Genomic DNA, 18,496 nt, shown 5'->3' on the forward strand with positions numbered 1-18,496 from the left:
GCGTCTTTTTCATTATAATCTCACCAGAAGTCCTTAATTCTATTCAAATGTTATCTATTTTAGATTACCTATTGCCTCATCCAATGCTTCCCAGTTTCTCAAATACACTAAAACAAGTAGCTCTAGTTGGTGTTTATTTGGAAAGAAATGTTACCCCATGGTCACAAATCCAACATCCCCAAAAGTTCTTTTTTTATATAAAGCTGTCAAGTAATCCTGCCAAAGGACACTCTGGGCTCCAGAGTGAGTATAATTTTTCCTTAAAAATTGCCAATTTCTTGACCTATATTCTATGATAAAAGTTTTAATATTTTATATTAAATTGGTCAATAATATGCCTATTGACCAACATGTTCTATTTAGTGTACTGCTTCACCAAGTGCCAACATATATGTCTCCAGTGACTGCTGCTGACTGAGTCTCCTCATGTTAGTAAATTTCTAAACATTTTTCTTAGTACATGGAGTAATGTGTTATGTTGATAAATGTTTCATGACACTTAAATGTAGCTACACTGCAGTAATTCGAAGGTAAGAAAAAGTTACCATGACTCCCATTTCTTTGAAATTGTGTACAATGAAAGGCTTCTCAGCATGATACCCCAACTAAAATTTAGGGGTGTGACAGCATTTATAAGTAAATCCATTTTGTTTGAGTGAATATGGAGTTTCATTTACCTTCTAGCAAATTCCCAAGTAGCATCTCCATAAATTTAAACTGATTTTACTTATTGAGTTCTATTATTAACTTTAAAAGACAATCTACTTTGGGTCATTTTGAGCATCACATATTGCTTACATAAAATAAGTTTAAATCTGAGTCCATAATGATACTAAGCAAACAAATACAGGCATTTGTCGCTGTATGGAGTCTGTTTTCATGCTGTTGATAAAGACATACCCAAGACTGGGCAATCTACAAAAGAAAGGTTTAATTGGACTTATAGTTCCATGTGGCTGGGGAAGCCTCACAGTCATGGTGGAAGGCGAAAGGCACATCTCACATGATAGCAGACAAGAGAAAAGAGCTTGTGCAGGGGAACTCCTTTTGTAAAACCATCAGATCTCATGAGACTTATCCACAGGAAAGACCTTCCCCCATGATTCAATTACCTCCCACTAGTCCCTCACATAATACATGGGAATTGGGTGGGGACACAGCCAAACCATATCAGTCACCTTTGAAGAATACTAGAGAATGTATAATTATTCTGAAAATTAGTAAATAAAGGGAAAGAAGCAAACATTTTTTCTGTCTTTTCATAAAAAAAAAAAAAAAGTACTTTAAACAACCAAATGGGTGATAATGAAAGTTTGTCTTTATAAAAGTAACTGAAGAGCCCAGGCGTGGTGGCTCATGCCTGTAATCCCAGCACTTTGGGAGGCTGAGGTGGGCAGATCACTTGAGCCCAGAAGTTTGAGACCAGCCTGTGCAACATACCTAGACCCTGTCTTTAAAAAGAAAGAAAACATTTTAAACAGTAACTGAGCATCAGCTATTGTGGGCACACTGCCTATAGGTAGCCCTGCTCCACAAGAAGTAGTTTAAAAAAAAAAAGTAACTGAGCAGATAAATGAGAAAGGAATGATAATTACAATAACAAGATGTGGCGATCCTGATTTAATTAATGAATCTAAGCAAAAAGCAATGGCTTTGAATAGAATACAGAAAAGAAACAACTAAACATTACGTGCCTCCTGGTAGAAATATACACCATTAGCTATGATTTCACCTTTTGAAACTGAATCTGATCAAGCCTCTAGATCTATTCATCAATTTACAGAAAACACAAGGGACAAAGAAAAGACAAAGGAACGTACTAAACTACAGCATGAGGTACAATCAGCAAAATTCATACCATGGAAACTATAGAACAAATAATTTAGTTTTTTGCAGAAACGAATTGCAAGGGAAAAATAAAGACATGCATGAAAACTCTTCAGAGATATGCTTACCAGATGCAATTCATGGATGTGTATTAGCGTTCTCTAGAGAAACAGAACCAAGAGGATATATATAGGTATATAAGAGGCAATTTATCATGGGAGCCAGCTCACATGATTATGGAGAGTGAAAAGTTCCACAACATCCCATCTGCAAGCTGTAGAGGCCAATGTTGTAATTCAGTCTGAGTCTGAAGGCCAGAGAAACTGGGGGCATTAGTGTAGTCTTGGAGTCGGAAGGCTCAAGAACTTGTTGCTCTGATTTCCAAAGGCAGGAGAAGATGGATGTCCCAGTGTCAAGAGGGACAGAATTTGCCCTTCTTTTCCTTTTCTTCTATTGGGACCCTTAACAGATTGGATGATGCCTGTCCATATTGATGAGAGTGGTTCTTCTCTACTCAGTTTACTGCTTCAAATGCTAGTCTCTTCTGAAAATTCTCTCACAGGCCCACCCAGAAATGTTTTACTAACTATCTTGCTATCCCTTAACCCAGTCAAGTTGACACATAAAATTAACCATCACAGAATGTTATTTGGATTCAGATTTAAATCAACAAAGTGTGAAAACGTAGTAAGATTATTGGAGAAATTTGTGCATTGACTGGATATTTAGTGACAAGGAATTTTTCATGTTTGCAGGTGTGCTAATGGTATTGTGGGTTTTGTTGAGTCTATATATTCTAAAAATACTTCCTAAAATAGTTACAGAAGAAAACATGTATAATCTGAAATTTGCTTCCAAATTATCCAAGAGTGTGGGGTTGGGGAGTGAGTGGAGGTATAGACAAGTCAATCTTGGCCATGGGTTCATGTCCAAATTTCTTATTCTTATAAGGACACCAATCAGATTAGATCATGGCCCACTCTAATGGCCTGATTTTAACTTAATCACCTTTAAAGTTGTCTTTCCAAATACAGTCACATTCTGAGATACTGGGGGTTAAGGTATTAGTGGGAATTTGTGGGGACATAATTCAGTTCATAACAAGTCCATGCAGAATCTTGCTGTAATTATTTGTAATATCAATGCCATATAAACTGCTTAAAATGGTTACCTTCAATATTGGCTCAAAAGCTGAACTGTGTAAGCTGCTGGCATTAATCACCATGCTATACTTTGCAAAGCCCATAGCCCAACAATCCTAACCACTCCTTCACTTTCAGACTAATTCTATAGATCTATTTTCTCGAATATGGCAGTCACACATCAAGTAGTACACGCTTGAAATGTGGCTGATCCAAACTGGGATGTGTTGTAAGTATACATTACACTGAATTTCAAAGACTTAGCAAGAAAAAAGACAGTAAAATATCTCATTACTAGTTTTTGTATTGATTACATGTTGAAATGATAGTTTGGATATACTAAATAGGTTATTAATTTCAGCTGCTCCTTCTTACTTAAAAAATAGGGCTAGTAAATAACTTTAAAATTATGTGCTCACATTATATTTCTATTGGATGGAACTTTTCAAAAATATAGGTATCTGTCATTTGACCTAAGATTTGCTTCAAAGACTTTCTTAGGCTTCCAATGTATAACTCTCTCCAATAATCTCTTTCCTTTTTGCACCACACATTTAATAACCTAGGAGCAGAATTCTAGTGCTATATGCAGTTCTTAATTCACATTTCTTTTTTTTTTTTTTTTTTTTTTTTTGAGAGGGAGTCTGGCTCTGTCGCCCAGGCTGGAGTGCAGTGGCCGGATCTCAGCTCACTGCAAGCTCCGCCTCCCGGGTTTACGCCATTCTCCTGCCTCAGCCTCCGGAGTAGCTGGGACTACAGGCGCCCGCCACCTCGCCTGGCTATTTTTTTGTATTTTTTAGTAGAGATGGGGTTTCACCGTGTTAGCCAGGATGGTCTCGATCTCCTGACCTCGTGATCCGCCCGTCTCGGCCTCCCAAAGTGCTGGGATTACAGGCTTGAGCCACCGCGCCCGGCCCACATTTCAAACCTAAAGAACATGTGCCTACTTCTTAGGCAGACAATATGTAGTGCTAACTTAACAAATGACACTGAAATTTGTTATATTTATTGAAATCCTAAGTGATGGATAGTTCTGTTGCCTTTTACCATTTCCAAGGAAAAAGAGAAGCTATAATAATAGGAATTGACAAAGATACTCTCATTTTTCCTTTACCAGTGGTACTAGATATTCTCAGACTGGAGCAGTGGTTCACATCTGTAATCCCAACACTTTGGGAGGCCAGTGTGGGAGGATCACTTGAGTCCAGGAGTTCAAGACCCCATTTCTACAAAAAAATTAAAAAAAAAAATAGCTGGGTATGGTGGCATACACCTGTAATCCCAGCTACTCTGGATGCTGAGGTGGGAGGATCACTTGAGTCTCAGAGGTCTAGGCTGCAGTGAGCCATGATTGCACCACTGCACTCCAGCCTGGGTGATAGAGTGACACTTTATTTCAAAACTAACTAACTAAATAATTTTAAAAAGATACTCTCATATTTCATTTACAAACACTAGAAAAAGTCTTATGCTCCAATTTTATCAAAACACTAGAACTGGGCTTATACATATTTCTAGAAATTTTTGCAATACTTACATATTTGCAGCTGCTAACTTTTATGACAAAGATAAATATTTCATTTTGCTTAAAAGTTGACTCTGAGAGGAGGAATTGTAGTTAGGAGTATTTCAGCATCAGTAATTTTTTACTTTTTTACTTCAGGAACATAAAATATGATTAACGTCCACTGCTTGTATTTCTTGGCAGGTTCGGTTGTATCTTACCCAGATTTTCATTTTAGTACAATTAATCCATATAGGTTTAATTAGGTAGATTTAAATGATCATCAAATGAGTATACATATTTGGCAGCACAACAGTGGCTCAAAACCTACAGGATTAAAAACTTTGCAGTTTGGCTTATCATCTATATCCCTGAATGACAGTTTCCACAATCATCAAAGTAATCTTTAAGAATTGCTAAGAAATCAAATAATGAAAACATCAGTTTTTTTAAAAAAAATTTAAGGCATTGAAATAGGAAAAAAAAGCTTTTTGGAGAGTCAAGTTTTTATCAAGACTTCTTGTAATTAGATCTCTTTTTCACATCCTTAATTTTGATTGTCTCCTGTAAAAGTATTAAGGTCCACATAGAATCTCAAAATAATTATTTTTATAGTTGAAGTATCCTTCCAAACATTTCTTCAAGCAGTACTTTTGTACTTTTTTTTGTGGAGTTTGAGACCATTTTGGGGTGACGGGATTTCCTGTTTGGAGGACTGAGCTGGAGGAAAAAGGGGAGAGGGAGAGTACCCTGTTACAGAGAAAGCAAAATACTGTAGAAGTGGATTGCTGAGTATCTTGTTCCTTGAATGCACTTCAACACTGCACATTAGTAAGCATTATAAAGAATCAATGCAAACATTAATTTAGCTTTCTCAATATTACAGTCTTTAAATGAAATTCTTTAGATTTAAATTGATTGCTATAAAAGGTTTACTTTTTTTCCCTTCTTGTATTTCCAGGGGCATACTATGCCACTTAGCTGTGTATTTAACTTCATTTAGCCTCCATCAAGGACCTGAAACAAAATGCTTATAAAGAATGCTATTTTGTCTTGGCGCGGTGGCTCACGCCTCTAATCCCAGAATTTTGGGAGGCAGAGGTACGCGGATTGCTTGAGGCCAGGAGTTTGAGACCAGCCTGGCCAACATGGCAAAACCCCGTCTCTACGAAGAACACAAAAATTAGCTGGGCATGGTGGTGCATGCCTGTAATCCCAGCTATTAGGGAGGCTGGGGCACAAGAATTGCTTGAACCCAAGAGGTTGCAGTGAACTGCACTCCAGCCTGGGCAATCAGAGTGAGACCCTGTCTCAAAAAAAAAAAAAAAAAGCAAAGCTCATATTTTGATACTAGATGGTCATTAACTTTGTAATGTGGAGTTTGAGACCACAATTACCCCAGAATTCTATAAAGAGATACACAGTTTATTTTTGAACATTCAAATTTCAAGTCCCATAAACAAAAATTAAAAAAAAAGTTTCATTCACATTTTCAACATCAATCTATAAAGAATTTTCTAAGAATGAAACACAACTTATATACCTAAATATGGGGCATCCCTTACAGTGGTCTTGAGAGGTTTATTCATTCATTTAGTTGATGCTTTTAAGATTCAAAGTATTTTTAGAATTTAACAAGAAATGTCTATTATCCAGAAGACAGTTTTTCTAAATGATGCTAAATCCTCATCTTTTGAGAAAAGGTATGGCTTATGATAAGTCATTATCACTCAAAGTAAGAAAGAGATCAAACTACGTATTACCATTTTTTTCTTAAATATGAGCTGTAACTATAAATAATAAGTACATTTCCATATGTCTCTGAAAGAGGAATTTCAGAAAATCTTTTGGGTTGAATAAATTCCAGGCAAAAAATTGATCTCAGTTTCACCTACCTACAACTTAAATGAAGAACATACGTAAATAAGTAACACTGAAAAGATTGCTTTTTATAAATTCATTAGTGACTGGCATATTACTAGAATAAAGATAAAATAGAAAAAAAAAGACAATCTCATCAGTTTTAGTGAACTACACCCAAGTATATCTATTGAATACTTTTAAAATATTGGAAATATATAGGAAATCCTAAAGCTGTTGAAATTCACACCTAACCTTTCAAAAGTATTTATTTTCCATTTTCAGAATAGCATTCTTGAGTATAATTTAAAAAGAGTGCTGGAACTTGAATCCCCAACAGGGACTGGAACATTTACAGATTAAAAGCATTTTAAAATTCCTGTGTGGCACACTACTTTCATAGGATGTGGAGGGGGAAAATAATGCTCAATTTGCAGTGAATGATTAAAGGGAAGTTAAAAGCTAATAGATCTCTCACTTAAGTACTTTTAAAATTTCTCAAACTTGACTGAGGCTACATTAAACTATACTCCCCTACCAACTGCTAGTCAGGCATCTATCTAAAAAATATGGCTGCATATCCAGGGATGGATGGTGGCTCACACCTGTAATCCTAGAACTTTGGGAGGCTGAGGCAGGAGGATTGTTTGAGGCCAGAGTTCAAGACCAGCCTGGGCAACATAGTAAGGCACCTGCCTATAAATAAATAAACTTTTATATATATATATGGCTGTGAAAAGTACCTTACCCCAAATCCTTAACTTTAGTTGCAAGGTTACATTGTTTATATTTATATAAAAAAACTTGCATTGTTTCTCAAATATATTATCAAGTTCTATCATTAAAATTTTTAATTGGCTTGGGGGCATACAACTCACCTTCAGTGGATATAATTTTATATGTTAAGTATAATGCCAAGCATATCATTTAAATCTCTTAAACTGAATGCTTACCTTTAACACCTAAGATTTTAAAATTTTCTCTAGAAATATTTGCATTTAAAAATAAAATTTGTAGGCCGGGCGCGGTGGCTCAAGCCTGTAATCCCAGCACTTTGGGAGGCCGAGACGGGCGGATCACGAGGTCAGGAGATCGAGACCATCCTGGCTAACACGGTGAAACCCCGTCTCTACTAAAAAATACAAAAAACTAGCCGGGCGAAGTGGTGGGCGCCTGTAGTCCCAGCTACTCGGGAGGCTGAGACAGGAGAATGGCTAAACTCGGGAGGCGGAGCTTGCAGTGAGCTGAGATCCGGCCACTGCACTCCAGCCTGGGTGACAGAGCGAGACTCCGTCTCAAAAAAAAAAAAAAAAATAAAATAAAATAAAAATAAAATTTGTAAAAAAAAATCCTATTTTAGCAGGCTTGATTATATCAACTGGTAAAACTTTATTTTACAAGCAATAGGAATTGGATCAAATGATTATTTTAACCCAGGGGAAGTATTTTGTAACCACAGCAAATGCCGTTATACATACTGCCAATACAGATTTAATAGACAATACTGAACTGTACAAGAGTTATTTATTTTTCCTTAATCTCAAAGCTATTTTTAGTAATACAAAAAAGCCATATTAACATTTTTTTTCCGTTAGAAAACATGATGTACAAAACTTTGGATGAAAAGATACGTCAAATTTCATTTAATCGCTTGGAGGAAAATCCACCAACTCCATCAATACCACCCAAAGTGTTTTAGGCAGTGAATAAAATCAAAATAATGCATCTTAATAAATTCCAGCTGTTAAAAGAACAAACTTAGCAATATATAACAGTTTGCTACACAGGATTTTTGACTATTCACTTTGGGAGTTATTTTTAAAAATCCACTTTTTTACTGAGTCCTACTACATACCAGGCACTGTACTTGGCCATCTAGGTAACTAAGAAAAAGTTGGTTAAGATACAGAAGGCTCATAAATCAGTCCTTTGGTTACCAAATTCAATTTTTAACTTTCAAACATCCTCCAAGATCAAGAAACCCTAACTAAAAATACATACCCTTCTAAGTGTTATTTGATTTTATTAGTAGCAAGGGTGTTTGGTAAGGTCATGAACCACTATTTTTGATCCATTATTCCAATTAAGAGTGCGTGTCAAAAGCTAATTTGTTATTTTTCTAATGAGTTTTAAGATTTGGCATTCAGTTGTTACACATGTGGTTCAATGATTTATCATGAACCCTAAACTGCACACTGCTCAAAAACAGCAAAACAGATGTGCATCAAATGAAATAATGGTTTTTAATACATATCTTAAAATTCAATCAGTTTAGGGTCCAGTGAAGAAAAAGATAACCAGTTACCGGGTGGTAAAGGGCAGAGGAGGTAAACTAGTAAAGATTATTAATATTCAGTGATTATTGTCTATCTTATCCTTTGAGTAACAAGATGCTAACACACTTGCAAAAAAAAAAAAAAAAAAAAAAAAAAGGCTTAAAACTACGCTAAAGGCCCATGAACTGACATCATCCATTCAACACCATTACTTTGTTACATAAACCTGTTTTCTTAAGGTATAACATATTAAGCAATAATTTGGAAATTAGCCAAGCACTAAGCAATTACAATAGCAGGTAATACACCATCAATTTTTGAAACACATTTGGCCACATTTCATGACCCATCTGCACTATGGATTCTATAGACTCTCACTCAGTTTAAAATTTGTTTCTGGACCTGAATTACAAGAAAATGGCTTTATGAAATTTTCTCATAAGACATTTAAATAGTCTTAGGTTCACACCCCTTTTGTTCTAAATGATTTAATCTGACATGCTATATAACTACAATAAAAATAATTACGTTCAATTCTTAAATGAAAACTAAATGCCAATAAATGGTAACAGATTTGACATGGAATGTTGTAAGATCTTCCTCTACGTAATCTGACACTGCAGATTATGAATTTCAGAGCTTGAAAACTTCAGATTAAGAACCACAAGAAAATTTACTCTTGATGGCATGCAAGATCTTCCAAAAAATTAACCTAAGACCTAGAAGTCTCAGTATTACTAGAACATAAAAAAACACAACAAATTTGTACATTTTATTCACATTTATTTTTCGCTTTTAGTGTGCTCACAGAAAATTAGAACACCTTAAGCAGGAGTTTAATAGCAATTTTTGTAAGCAAAGTTACATTCCATCTCTAAGTCAAATTGGTCAAAGCTTCTCCAGTATTTACAAAACATGATAGACAAGATGCTACACAAAACCATTGCATCTGAAGATTTTTTTTCCTTTATTCTCAAAGACGACTGGAAAAGAAAGCATTATCTGCTGTAATCAAAAACATACCACAGTATAAACAGTAACCATTCCACTTATCACAGCTTGGTTGAGTTTAAAATTTGTGTTTTAAAAGGTCCAAGATGACTGCAGTTTTACAAAAATGGGCAGGGTGGAAAGTTGCAAACTTCATGTGCTTCTGGATATCAAGATTTGTTTTTATACAATAGTCACAGTTAAAAACACCCTGCTGGTAATACATAATTACACTTTATTAAGGTCATAAACCAGCAATAAACAATAAAGCCTATACAACTTGTAGTTCTACTTAATCACTGACTGGTACAGCTAACATGAGATAAGTGAAAAGTTCCTATGGTTTAAATGAACTCCTAAGACTATGATCGTTTTTTTTTTTTTAAATCTGGGTATTGGTGTTTTTTCTTTTTTCCTCTTTCCTTCTTAGTCAAGACTTGTAGTGTTGTAAACCTGCCTCACAAAATACATGGTAATAACTTTTCTTTAAAAAAAAAAAAAAAAAAAAAAAGACAGCCTTTACACCATTTCTAGTGGCACATTATTTTGGCAATGTTATGCACCACTTCAATTTCCCCATTGTGACCCCTATCACTTCATTTGATATCCCTTTTTGACCCACCCATCTCCTTCATATATGGGCATGTCCATAGATTGACAAAGAAAGTTTACATTTTTGAATAAAGATGCAAAGTATGCAAAAACATTAATACTGATGCGAAAAAATAAAAAAAAAAAGAGAAACAAGGCAGAGGAAGAAGGTGTTTAAGCTCTCCTCGACCTGTTGGAATGGTGGTTAACAGAATGATTTGAGATGGGATCTGTTGGGGGGGGGGGGGGAAAAAAAAAATTTGGTGCTTAAAAAAAGTAAAATAAAAAAAGACATCTTTAAAATCAATCCCTGGTTGTAGACAAGTTCTCCAAAACCAGTACCTGGCACCACTCCAACAAACAAACAGGGGAGAAAAGTTCTTCGATTATCTCACAAAAGCTTTTGCTCTTTTACTCTGCCGCCTCCGCTGGGGGGGCTTCCGGACTGCACTCGGGCTGGGCCTCCTGTGAGGGGGCTGCGCAGGCTGACGAGGCGGCGGCGACCGCGGGCTCCTCTGCGGGGGCGGCCTCCTGCTCCGGGGGCGCGCCGGGCCCGGCGGCCGAGGGGGCCTCGCAGGCGGCGGCGCTGGCCCCGGCCTCCTCGGCCTTCTTCTCCTCTACCTTGCTGGGCTCCTCGGCGGCCTTGGTCTCGTCGCTGGCGGGTGGCTTCTCTGGCGCGACAGCAGCCTCCTCGGGCTTGGCCTCCTGCGGGTCGCCACCCGCCGCCCCCTCCTCGCCAGCTGCCGCCTCCTCGCCCGGCGCCGCTGCCTGCTCCCCGGAGGCCGCGCCCGCCTCGGCGGCGGCCGCAGCGGCGCCCCCGGCGGCCTCGTCCTTGCCGCCTTCGGCAGCGGGCGCCTCAGCCTCACCGCCTTCTCCAGCCTCCTTCTTGTTCTTCTTGAAGGAGAAGCCGCTCAGCTTGAAAGACTTCTTGAAGGAAAAGCGCTTCTTTTTTTTTTTCGGGGTCTCGTTGCTGGGCGAGGGCGTGGCCCCATCCTCGGCCTTGGGCGAAGACGTCGAGGAGGCGGCCGACGCGGCCTCTCCCTCCGCGGCCGTGGGCGAGCCGGGCTCGGCAGCCTCGCCCTCCGCGGGGGCCTCCTTCTCTACCGGGCTGGCCCCGGCCTCGGGGGCGGCGGCGGCCGGCTCATCTTTCTCGGCTGCGGAGGGCGACGCCGCCCCACTCCCGGCTGCCGCGGGCTCCTCCTTGTCGGCGGCCGGGGCGCTGCCGTTGGCTTGCAGCTCCTCCTTGGCGCCCGACTCGGCGGCCGCGGGCGAAGCGTCGCCGTTTACCTTCACGTGGCCATTCTCCTAAGAGGCAGAGAAAGCGGGAGCGTCACTGAAGCGGCCGGGGCGCCGCCATTCCCGCCCCCAGCCCTGGACCGGGAGGGACCCGCTTCCCGCTAAGGCCCCTGTGGCCATCGAGACCCCACCCCCGCCGTTACGGGGAGGCGCGGGTGGATGCCCAGACGAGAGCCCCACGAACGAGGAAATGGGCACCGCTGCCTGGAGACCCCCCCTCCCAAAACACAACTGTAGCCCCCAAGTAGAACAGTGACCAGCCAGCCATTCAGCAAGTGCCCTAAAGATGAAGTCCGAAACGTAGCAAGCAAAGGCTAACCATGCCAGCCCTCGCCTTATGGGGGGCTTAGGGGAAAAAAGGTGCCAAGGAATAGTTGACACAGCAAACGCCCTTTGGAAGAAGGCACAGAGCCAGAGCTGGTGGTCCGCGCCTACGTTTCACATCCCTCTTTCGCCCTAAATACATAAAGGCCTCTTCAAAATACCAGGAATTCCCAGGGGGACCACAGCACTCGAGCCAGGAGCCCCTCCCCGCACGGGGCCCTTCGAGGTCCTGCGCCCGCTCAGGGCCTTGGGACCGGCAGGGGGCGCTGTGCCTCCACTGCGCCGCGCTGGGGGCAGGCAGGCGAGGAGGGGCGGAGTCGCCGGGCCACCCCGCCCTGCCCAGCCGGGCCCTGCCCGCAGGCCGAGGCGCCCCCGAGCCTGGATCGCGCAGCTCAGCAGTCCGCAAACAAAGCTCAGGTGGCTTCCTGGCCTCTTGGTCGGTCTGAAACCAACAAGGCAGGGGGAAACCCATTATTTCTGAGGTCTCGCCTCTGCTTCCACGCCCACCTTCCCCTGTGATTCTGCGAAGCCTGGGCGCTCCTCGGCGGTTCATTTTGCATTTTTAACGGGTTTAAAGCCTCTTGGCAGACTTCGCTTTCCCCGGTAGGTTAGAGCAGGCGAAGCGACACGATCTTTTCTCTAGGAAAAGAGGCGTGGTGGGTGCCCAGTGTTTGCGAAGCAGCCACCCATGGCCGACCTCTCGGGTCCACCCAACCGTGGTTATCTGCCTGGGTCCGGGCAGCGCCGGGCGGCCCCCCGCGGGTGGTCGAGGCGCCACGCACAAGAACAATCCCGACCCAAACGCACGAACCGCCTCTTTTTGACCATCTGGAAAGGTTCTTAAAGGACCTCCGAGTGTTCCCACCCCACAGATACCATTTAAAAATCAAATGGGTGTGTAATTCCACAGACAGCTACGAATAAAGATTTAGGACAGTGGGAAAGCCCCATAAAAAGGTACCGAAGCCTTCTCTCCAACCCCAGCCAACCACCTTTCCAAGAACCCAGGGAACGCCGCCGCGGCATACAATAAGACAGCCCTTCCCTCCTCGCCTTTCTCCACCACCATCCCCACTGCGCCCCCCTTTCCCGACTCCCCCACCCCACACACACAATCACACCACCAGTTCAGAAATCTCGAAGACAATCTAGCTTCGACAACAAACCCGAGAGCCACCCAAACACCATTGTGCCCCCAAACACAAATGCAACCTGGCTGGGGGCGGGGGAGGAGGGCACCTAGCTAGTCACGTTCTGCCAATCTCCAAACCACGCCATTTTAGACGATTTATCACTCCTTTCCTCCCGTCTACTCAAGAATTCTACAGGATTCTAAGGAACCACTCCTTTGGGGGTGGGGGGAGACCCCTGCTATAAAAAATACACAATTTAGGCTATCCATTCCATTCAACTTTCAGACTAGAATCCAGCCACACTCCTCTCCACGAATGAGCCTTGGGAGCCACCAGGAGGGAAGGAGAGAGAGACACCAAGTAAATGACCACAACCACAGGTAGAATTTACCTGCCCGTTCGCTTTGGAAGGCGACGAGGCCACAGCCGCCTCCCCGGGCCTCTCCGCGGCGGCTTCTCCCTTCGCTGCGGTCTTGGAGAACTGGGCACCCATGCTGGCTTCTTCAACAAAGAAACTCAACAGATCCAAGAGGGGAAACAAAGAGCCTCGGGTTGGTGTAACGACGGGGCGAGCAGCAGCAGCAGCGGCGGCGGCAACAGCGGCAGCGGCACACACACCGGTGGGAGGGGGGTGGGGGTGGTGGAGAAGACAGAACAGAACCGATTAAACACACTCCGGATAAAAAAATTTTAGTCGAAGAGATCAAAAAGCAGCAGCACAGGAGGGAGGGAAAAAGGGTGGAAAAGTCGAGCACAAAAAAAGGAGCCCAAGTGTAGTTCGAAAAAAAAAGAAGTAATAAAAAAATCCCAGATTTGTAGCCGCACTGTAGACAAGAGGAAAATGGAGAAATCTCCCTGGTTGCTAATAAGATGCGGGGTCCAACGCCCAAGTGCACAGATGAATGGGCTCGCGGGCGCTGACGCGGCCCCCGCGCGCGTCGGCCAATCCGCGCGCCGCACACAAAGCAGGGGGCGGGGTCTGCGCGCCTGATGAACAATGGAGCCGCGCTTTGCAAACGGTTTGAAAATCAGCCTCAGACCGAGAATTGATGTCCTCCAAATAAATAAATCAATTAAAAAATACATGGCACTCGCCTCTCTCTGCTTGAAAATAATAATGCATTTCTTGATTGCCTTGCTTTGTTTGGAATTAATTAACGCGGGAGGGGGGTAGTTGTGCATCGGGGCGGAGAAAGCGTTAACTTGACTCGCATTGACTCTCGTCGGTCTATATCCGTGTGTCTCTCTCCACTCGCTCCCCTCCCCCATCTTTCCGTGTGTTTATGTGTATGTGTGTTTATGCGAGTGTTAAAGACAATGGTCGTGATTTGTGTGTTTGCAGCATGCTTTCTTTCCTTCTTTCTTTTTCCATATTGGCTTTACAGATAATGCGCAGGGTTTGTTTCTTCAACTGCTGCAATGGTTAAATCGTCCCAAATTGAAAGGTATTTAAACCACGAAGATCGAATTTCATCAAGCGAGATCGCAGTTAGAATTAGGTCTGTAGGCCAGATGTGGAAAATGCAAAAGCGGCAGACAGCGAAGCCACACTCCCTTCCCTCTCCCATATTGGCATGCAATAAAATATTTTGAGATTGGCCTTGGGCGCTCAACAAATTCCCCCTTCTCTGGCTATTCCCAATTAGTAATAGTTTTTTTTCCACAATTCAAAGTGAGAGCCATTTACAGAAGATCGAAACTCTTCGCGTTTTATCACTGTTTGAAATGACATAATTTTCCTCTGTGGTGAAATGAGACACAGCCTCGAGTAGACGAATCCATATTTACAGTTGGGATGTTATTCGCGTCAATATGGATCGTTTTCAGCCTACTGCCAGAATCGAATGGACTCTTTTTGAACGTGTGAGTGTGTGAATGCGCACGCAGGCGAATGTGCTCCTGGAAGGAAGGGAGGCAGCAATGATGACATTCTAAACCGGATTGCAGTTCTAAGGAGAAATGTTCTGCATGTTGAGAGATAGCAAGATCCCTGAGCTCTCCAAGTCTAACTTGGGTTAGAGGAAAAGCTTCTATAATGGTACACAGGATACCTCCATCTGTCACTGCACTCCTTGCCACCGAAGTACCAGACGCTATTTGTGTGTGAGAGACAAGGCACTGACTTAAAGTATGGGGGGTGAGGGGAACCAAGGAAACAGCTTAATAAGCATTTTCTTCCCAAAGTTTTCACTCGTGGCAAAATCAGACCACCTTTTCTCGTTTACATTTGGTGATCCTGCAAGAAATAATCTTTCGCTTATGAAGGTGAGAAGCAGTCGAGGGAATGGTTCATTTCTCCTGGTGCTGGCTCTGAATTCTCAAACAGTTTTATTTTCTGCTCACTGTAGGGAAATAGGTCACACTCTGAGTGAAAAAGACGGTTGGTTCAAGCCAATAACTCTTTGTTCAAGCGTTGCTTTGAAAATCACCAAGCTGAACATTGTTACGTGAAGCTTCGTCTTCTCACTGTTCAGTTCCTTCAGATGCATTATTCGACCACGGTCATATTCCCCAGAGCTGATGTAAAGACGTTTCCGTAGAAATGCATCTTGCCAACAAACGTGTTATTACCCTTAAGAGAGCCCGCTGGCCTGGCCCACGACCCCAGCCGCCAGAATGGACGCGAATCCCTTGTATTAGCAGTTCCAACTTGAAAAGCCAACTGGGCTGATCCGACACCACCATCCAGGCGATTCCCAAAAGCCCATTTAAGGCTCTTGATTTCCCCCCACCCCCAACGTGAATCATGCCCCTTCCTCTGCATCCCCCTCCTATTTTAAATTGGGGTGACTGCTAGCTCGCTTTCGGATTTTCTCCCAGACGCGTCCTTCGCCCTCCATTTGGGGGCTGCTTTTATTGCTCCTTTGTTACCAGGCTGCCGTGTAGCTTTCCCCCCTTTTCTTTCTCGTACGCCTATTTGCCTGGTATCGGCTGGTCTCCCTGGCAACGGTCAAGGAAGATTCGGAACACGGGGCCGGGGGAGGGGGAAGAGGCGGAGCCGGCGCTAGGGGGTGACGGTGGGCGGGGGGGCGGGGGCTGGGAGTGGTGGAGGGGAGAGGGGCAGAGTGAGAGACTGGGAGACAGACTGCGAAGCAGATGGCCGCACGAGGGGGCGGGGTGAGGGCGGGGAGGGGCGGGGGGACAGCCCTAGCGTCAGGGGCGCGAGGGAGCCAATCAATTCCCGCAGCAGCTCTGGGGCAAAAAAAAAAAAAAAAAAAAAAAAAAAAAAAAGTGTAAACACATAAGTTCCCTCCTCTCGAGCGGTCTGAGTGTCTAGTTTACGGTAGAAAAGATGTTTTTTTTTTTTTTTTTGATACGCAAGCGCATTCTAAGGTAGCTGGAAAGCCGACGGTCCCCAGCAAGTGGCAGGCGGAGGCTCCTTGGGGGCGCTGCCCGCGGCCGCTGAGGGCTGGGCCACCCTTTCCCCAACCTCCCCCAGCGACTAGCGTCGTCCAAGCAGGGGATTTCTTGAGCTTATGGGGAAGAGGGTCCCGGCGGAGGATGGGTGAGGAAGAACGGGCTGGGAAATGGAAAACGGTTGTTGTTGTTCTTGCAAAACTGTTTAATGACAGGGAAAGAAGGCCAAGAACTTGGAACTGGTAGGGAAGCAGTACAGTACAAGTGTGGCTCCTCAGGAGTTTGGTGTGCTCACACGCAGAGTTAAAGGTTTCAAACAAAGCGCCAAAAATGTTTATAGAAATATGACTAAAGAACCCAAGAGTTCATAGTGAAAATGTAAAACCGGTGTCTGTAACCAAACCAAATTAATAATGTAGGAAGAAACGGTCATTTATTCTTCATTTGTACTCCCCTTTCACCCTGCCCTATTTGCAAGATAATAATAATCTGTGTATAGTTTTCTTTAGAAAAAAGAGCAATTTATTTAAGAGACCTGTTATTTTTCTGTAAAATGTTAGCGTTGGAAAGAATTTTAGAGACCATTCCACAAAATCTTGAGGGCCCAGTGTGTCAAACACAATAATCCAGATCTTGTTTTCATATCATTGAACAAGATAAACTCGGTCTCTGACCTCAGGGGGCTTCCATTTTGGAAGATCATCTACTGAAGTTGAACTGGAGCACCTGGCTTCTCCCTCTCAACGATGAAGAAATAGGCACGGGAGAGTTGCCAGATTCTCAGACGGCAGAGCCACGAATAGAGGTCAGGCCCCTTGATGACTGAGTCCTGGCTTTTTCTACCACTGCCGGTGCTGCTATTTTCCCTTGATGGCACAGATTCACTCAGTAGGTCAGTCATTCATTCCTAAAGTATTTATTAAGGTCCTCCTAAGTACGAGGGAAAAGACTTTAGACATCAGCTTACACCAGGGACAAATATGGACATGGTCTTTCCTCTCATGCAGCTTACATTTGTATTATTGTTTCTTACAACTTCTTAACATGTGGAGAAAGAAAGCAAAAACAAGATTAACTGTGTGCTTAAAAAACAACACAAAAGATGACGACCACTTTGTAGATTCCAAATTAAATACGCCTTTTTCACCTGGAAGCATTCATGCATTCACAACATATGCGATCCCACTGTGCAGGCAATGTTCTGCTCCATCCTTCATCTTAGATTTTATGCTACTTGAAATTTAATTCCACAGAAAGTGATTAGCTTGCAGTGTGGTGGGGAGGAAAACAGACACAGCCCCTCAATTCATTTGGCAAGTATTTATTGAACCCCTATCATGTAGTAGGCATTTGGGATGTATCAATGAACAAAACAGACAAGAAATCTTTATAAAGCATACATTGTTGGGTGGGGAGAAAAGCACAAGTTGAAAAAATGTAAGCCAGCAAATTATATGAAATGTTAGAAGTCTGTAAGTGTTGTGGGAGGGGTGGAGTGGTGGGGGAAACTAAAGCAAAATAATGGAGATGGGAGTTCAGGGGAGAGTTGAGTTGTAATTCCATATAGGCCGGGAAAGGCCTCATTGAGAAGACAAACCTTGAGCAGATTTGAAGAGGTGAGGAAATTAATAATGCAGATGGCTCACTCAAATGCTTCTAGCCTAACAAGAGAGGGGAGAAACTAGCATGTAACAACAAGATCACAAACTGAAATATAACTTTAAACCATCACATGTACTCTGAACGAAAATAGGGAGTACATTTGACCATTTAAAGTTCTATTTTGTGCTATAAGATAGTATAATTTCATTAGGAGGGTTAAAGAAGGTCTTTTGAAATAAGTGACATTTAAGTGGAAACCTAAAGGAAGAGTAGGCATTAGCCAGGTAAAGAGGTGAAGAGCTGTGTTCAGATGGAGGAAATAGCAAAGCCCATGAGGAGGAAGAGTTCAGCATGGATTTGGGAGGAAGGTAGAGAGATGAGTTAGAACATATTTTCAGATTCCTATAAAACATCTCAGTAGAAGAGTGAAGTTCACAGATGTGAGTCCGGAGTTCAGACTACGATTTTGAATGTAAATATTGATTTGTGATCATTCCACATGAAAATATTTTCAGAAGCTAAGTCACAGGAAAATGCAAGAGATATGAGATTACAGAATGATGCCCTGAGTAATTTCTGCTCTCAGAGGATCTG

The 18,496-nt window shown here is 42.6% G+C and overlaps 1 protein-coding gene across 2 annotated transcripts; it reads right to left on the reverse strand.

Moving 5' to 3' along the window:
* Window positions 1–9,375: 9,375 nt before the first annotated feature.
* MARCKS (myristoylated alanine rich protein kinase C substrate) lies at window positions 9,376–13,898 on the reverse strand. Of its 2 annotated transcripts, none has more exons than XM_050786656.1 (2): window positions 13,335–13,898; window positions 9,376–11,495 (listed from the first exon to the last, which is right to left on the reverse strand). In XM_050786656.1, the coding sequence occupies exons 1-2, from the start codon at window positions 13,434–13,436 to the stop codon at window positions 10,602–10,604; spliced, it is 996 nt and encodes a 331-aa protein (XP_050642613.1). In that variant the 5' UTR covers window positions 13,437–13,898; the 3' UTR covers window positions 9,376–10,601. The 2 variants fall into 2 exon arrangements, with proteins under 2 accessions (XP_050642613.1, XP_050642614.1); XM_050786657.1 differs by lacking the exon at window positions 13,335–13,898 and adding an exon at window positions 11,806–12,049.
* Window positions 13,899–18,496: the final 4,598 nt, after the last annotated feature.

Source organism: Macaca thibetana, chromosome 4 (assembly GCF_024542745.1).
Source record: "Macaca thibetana thibetana isolate TM-01 chromosome 4, ASM2454274v1, whole genome shotgun sequence".
NCBI lineage: Eukaryota > Metazoa > Chordata > Mammalia > Primates > Cercopithecidae > Macaca > Macaca thibetana.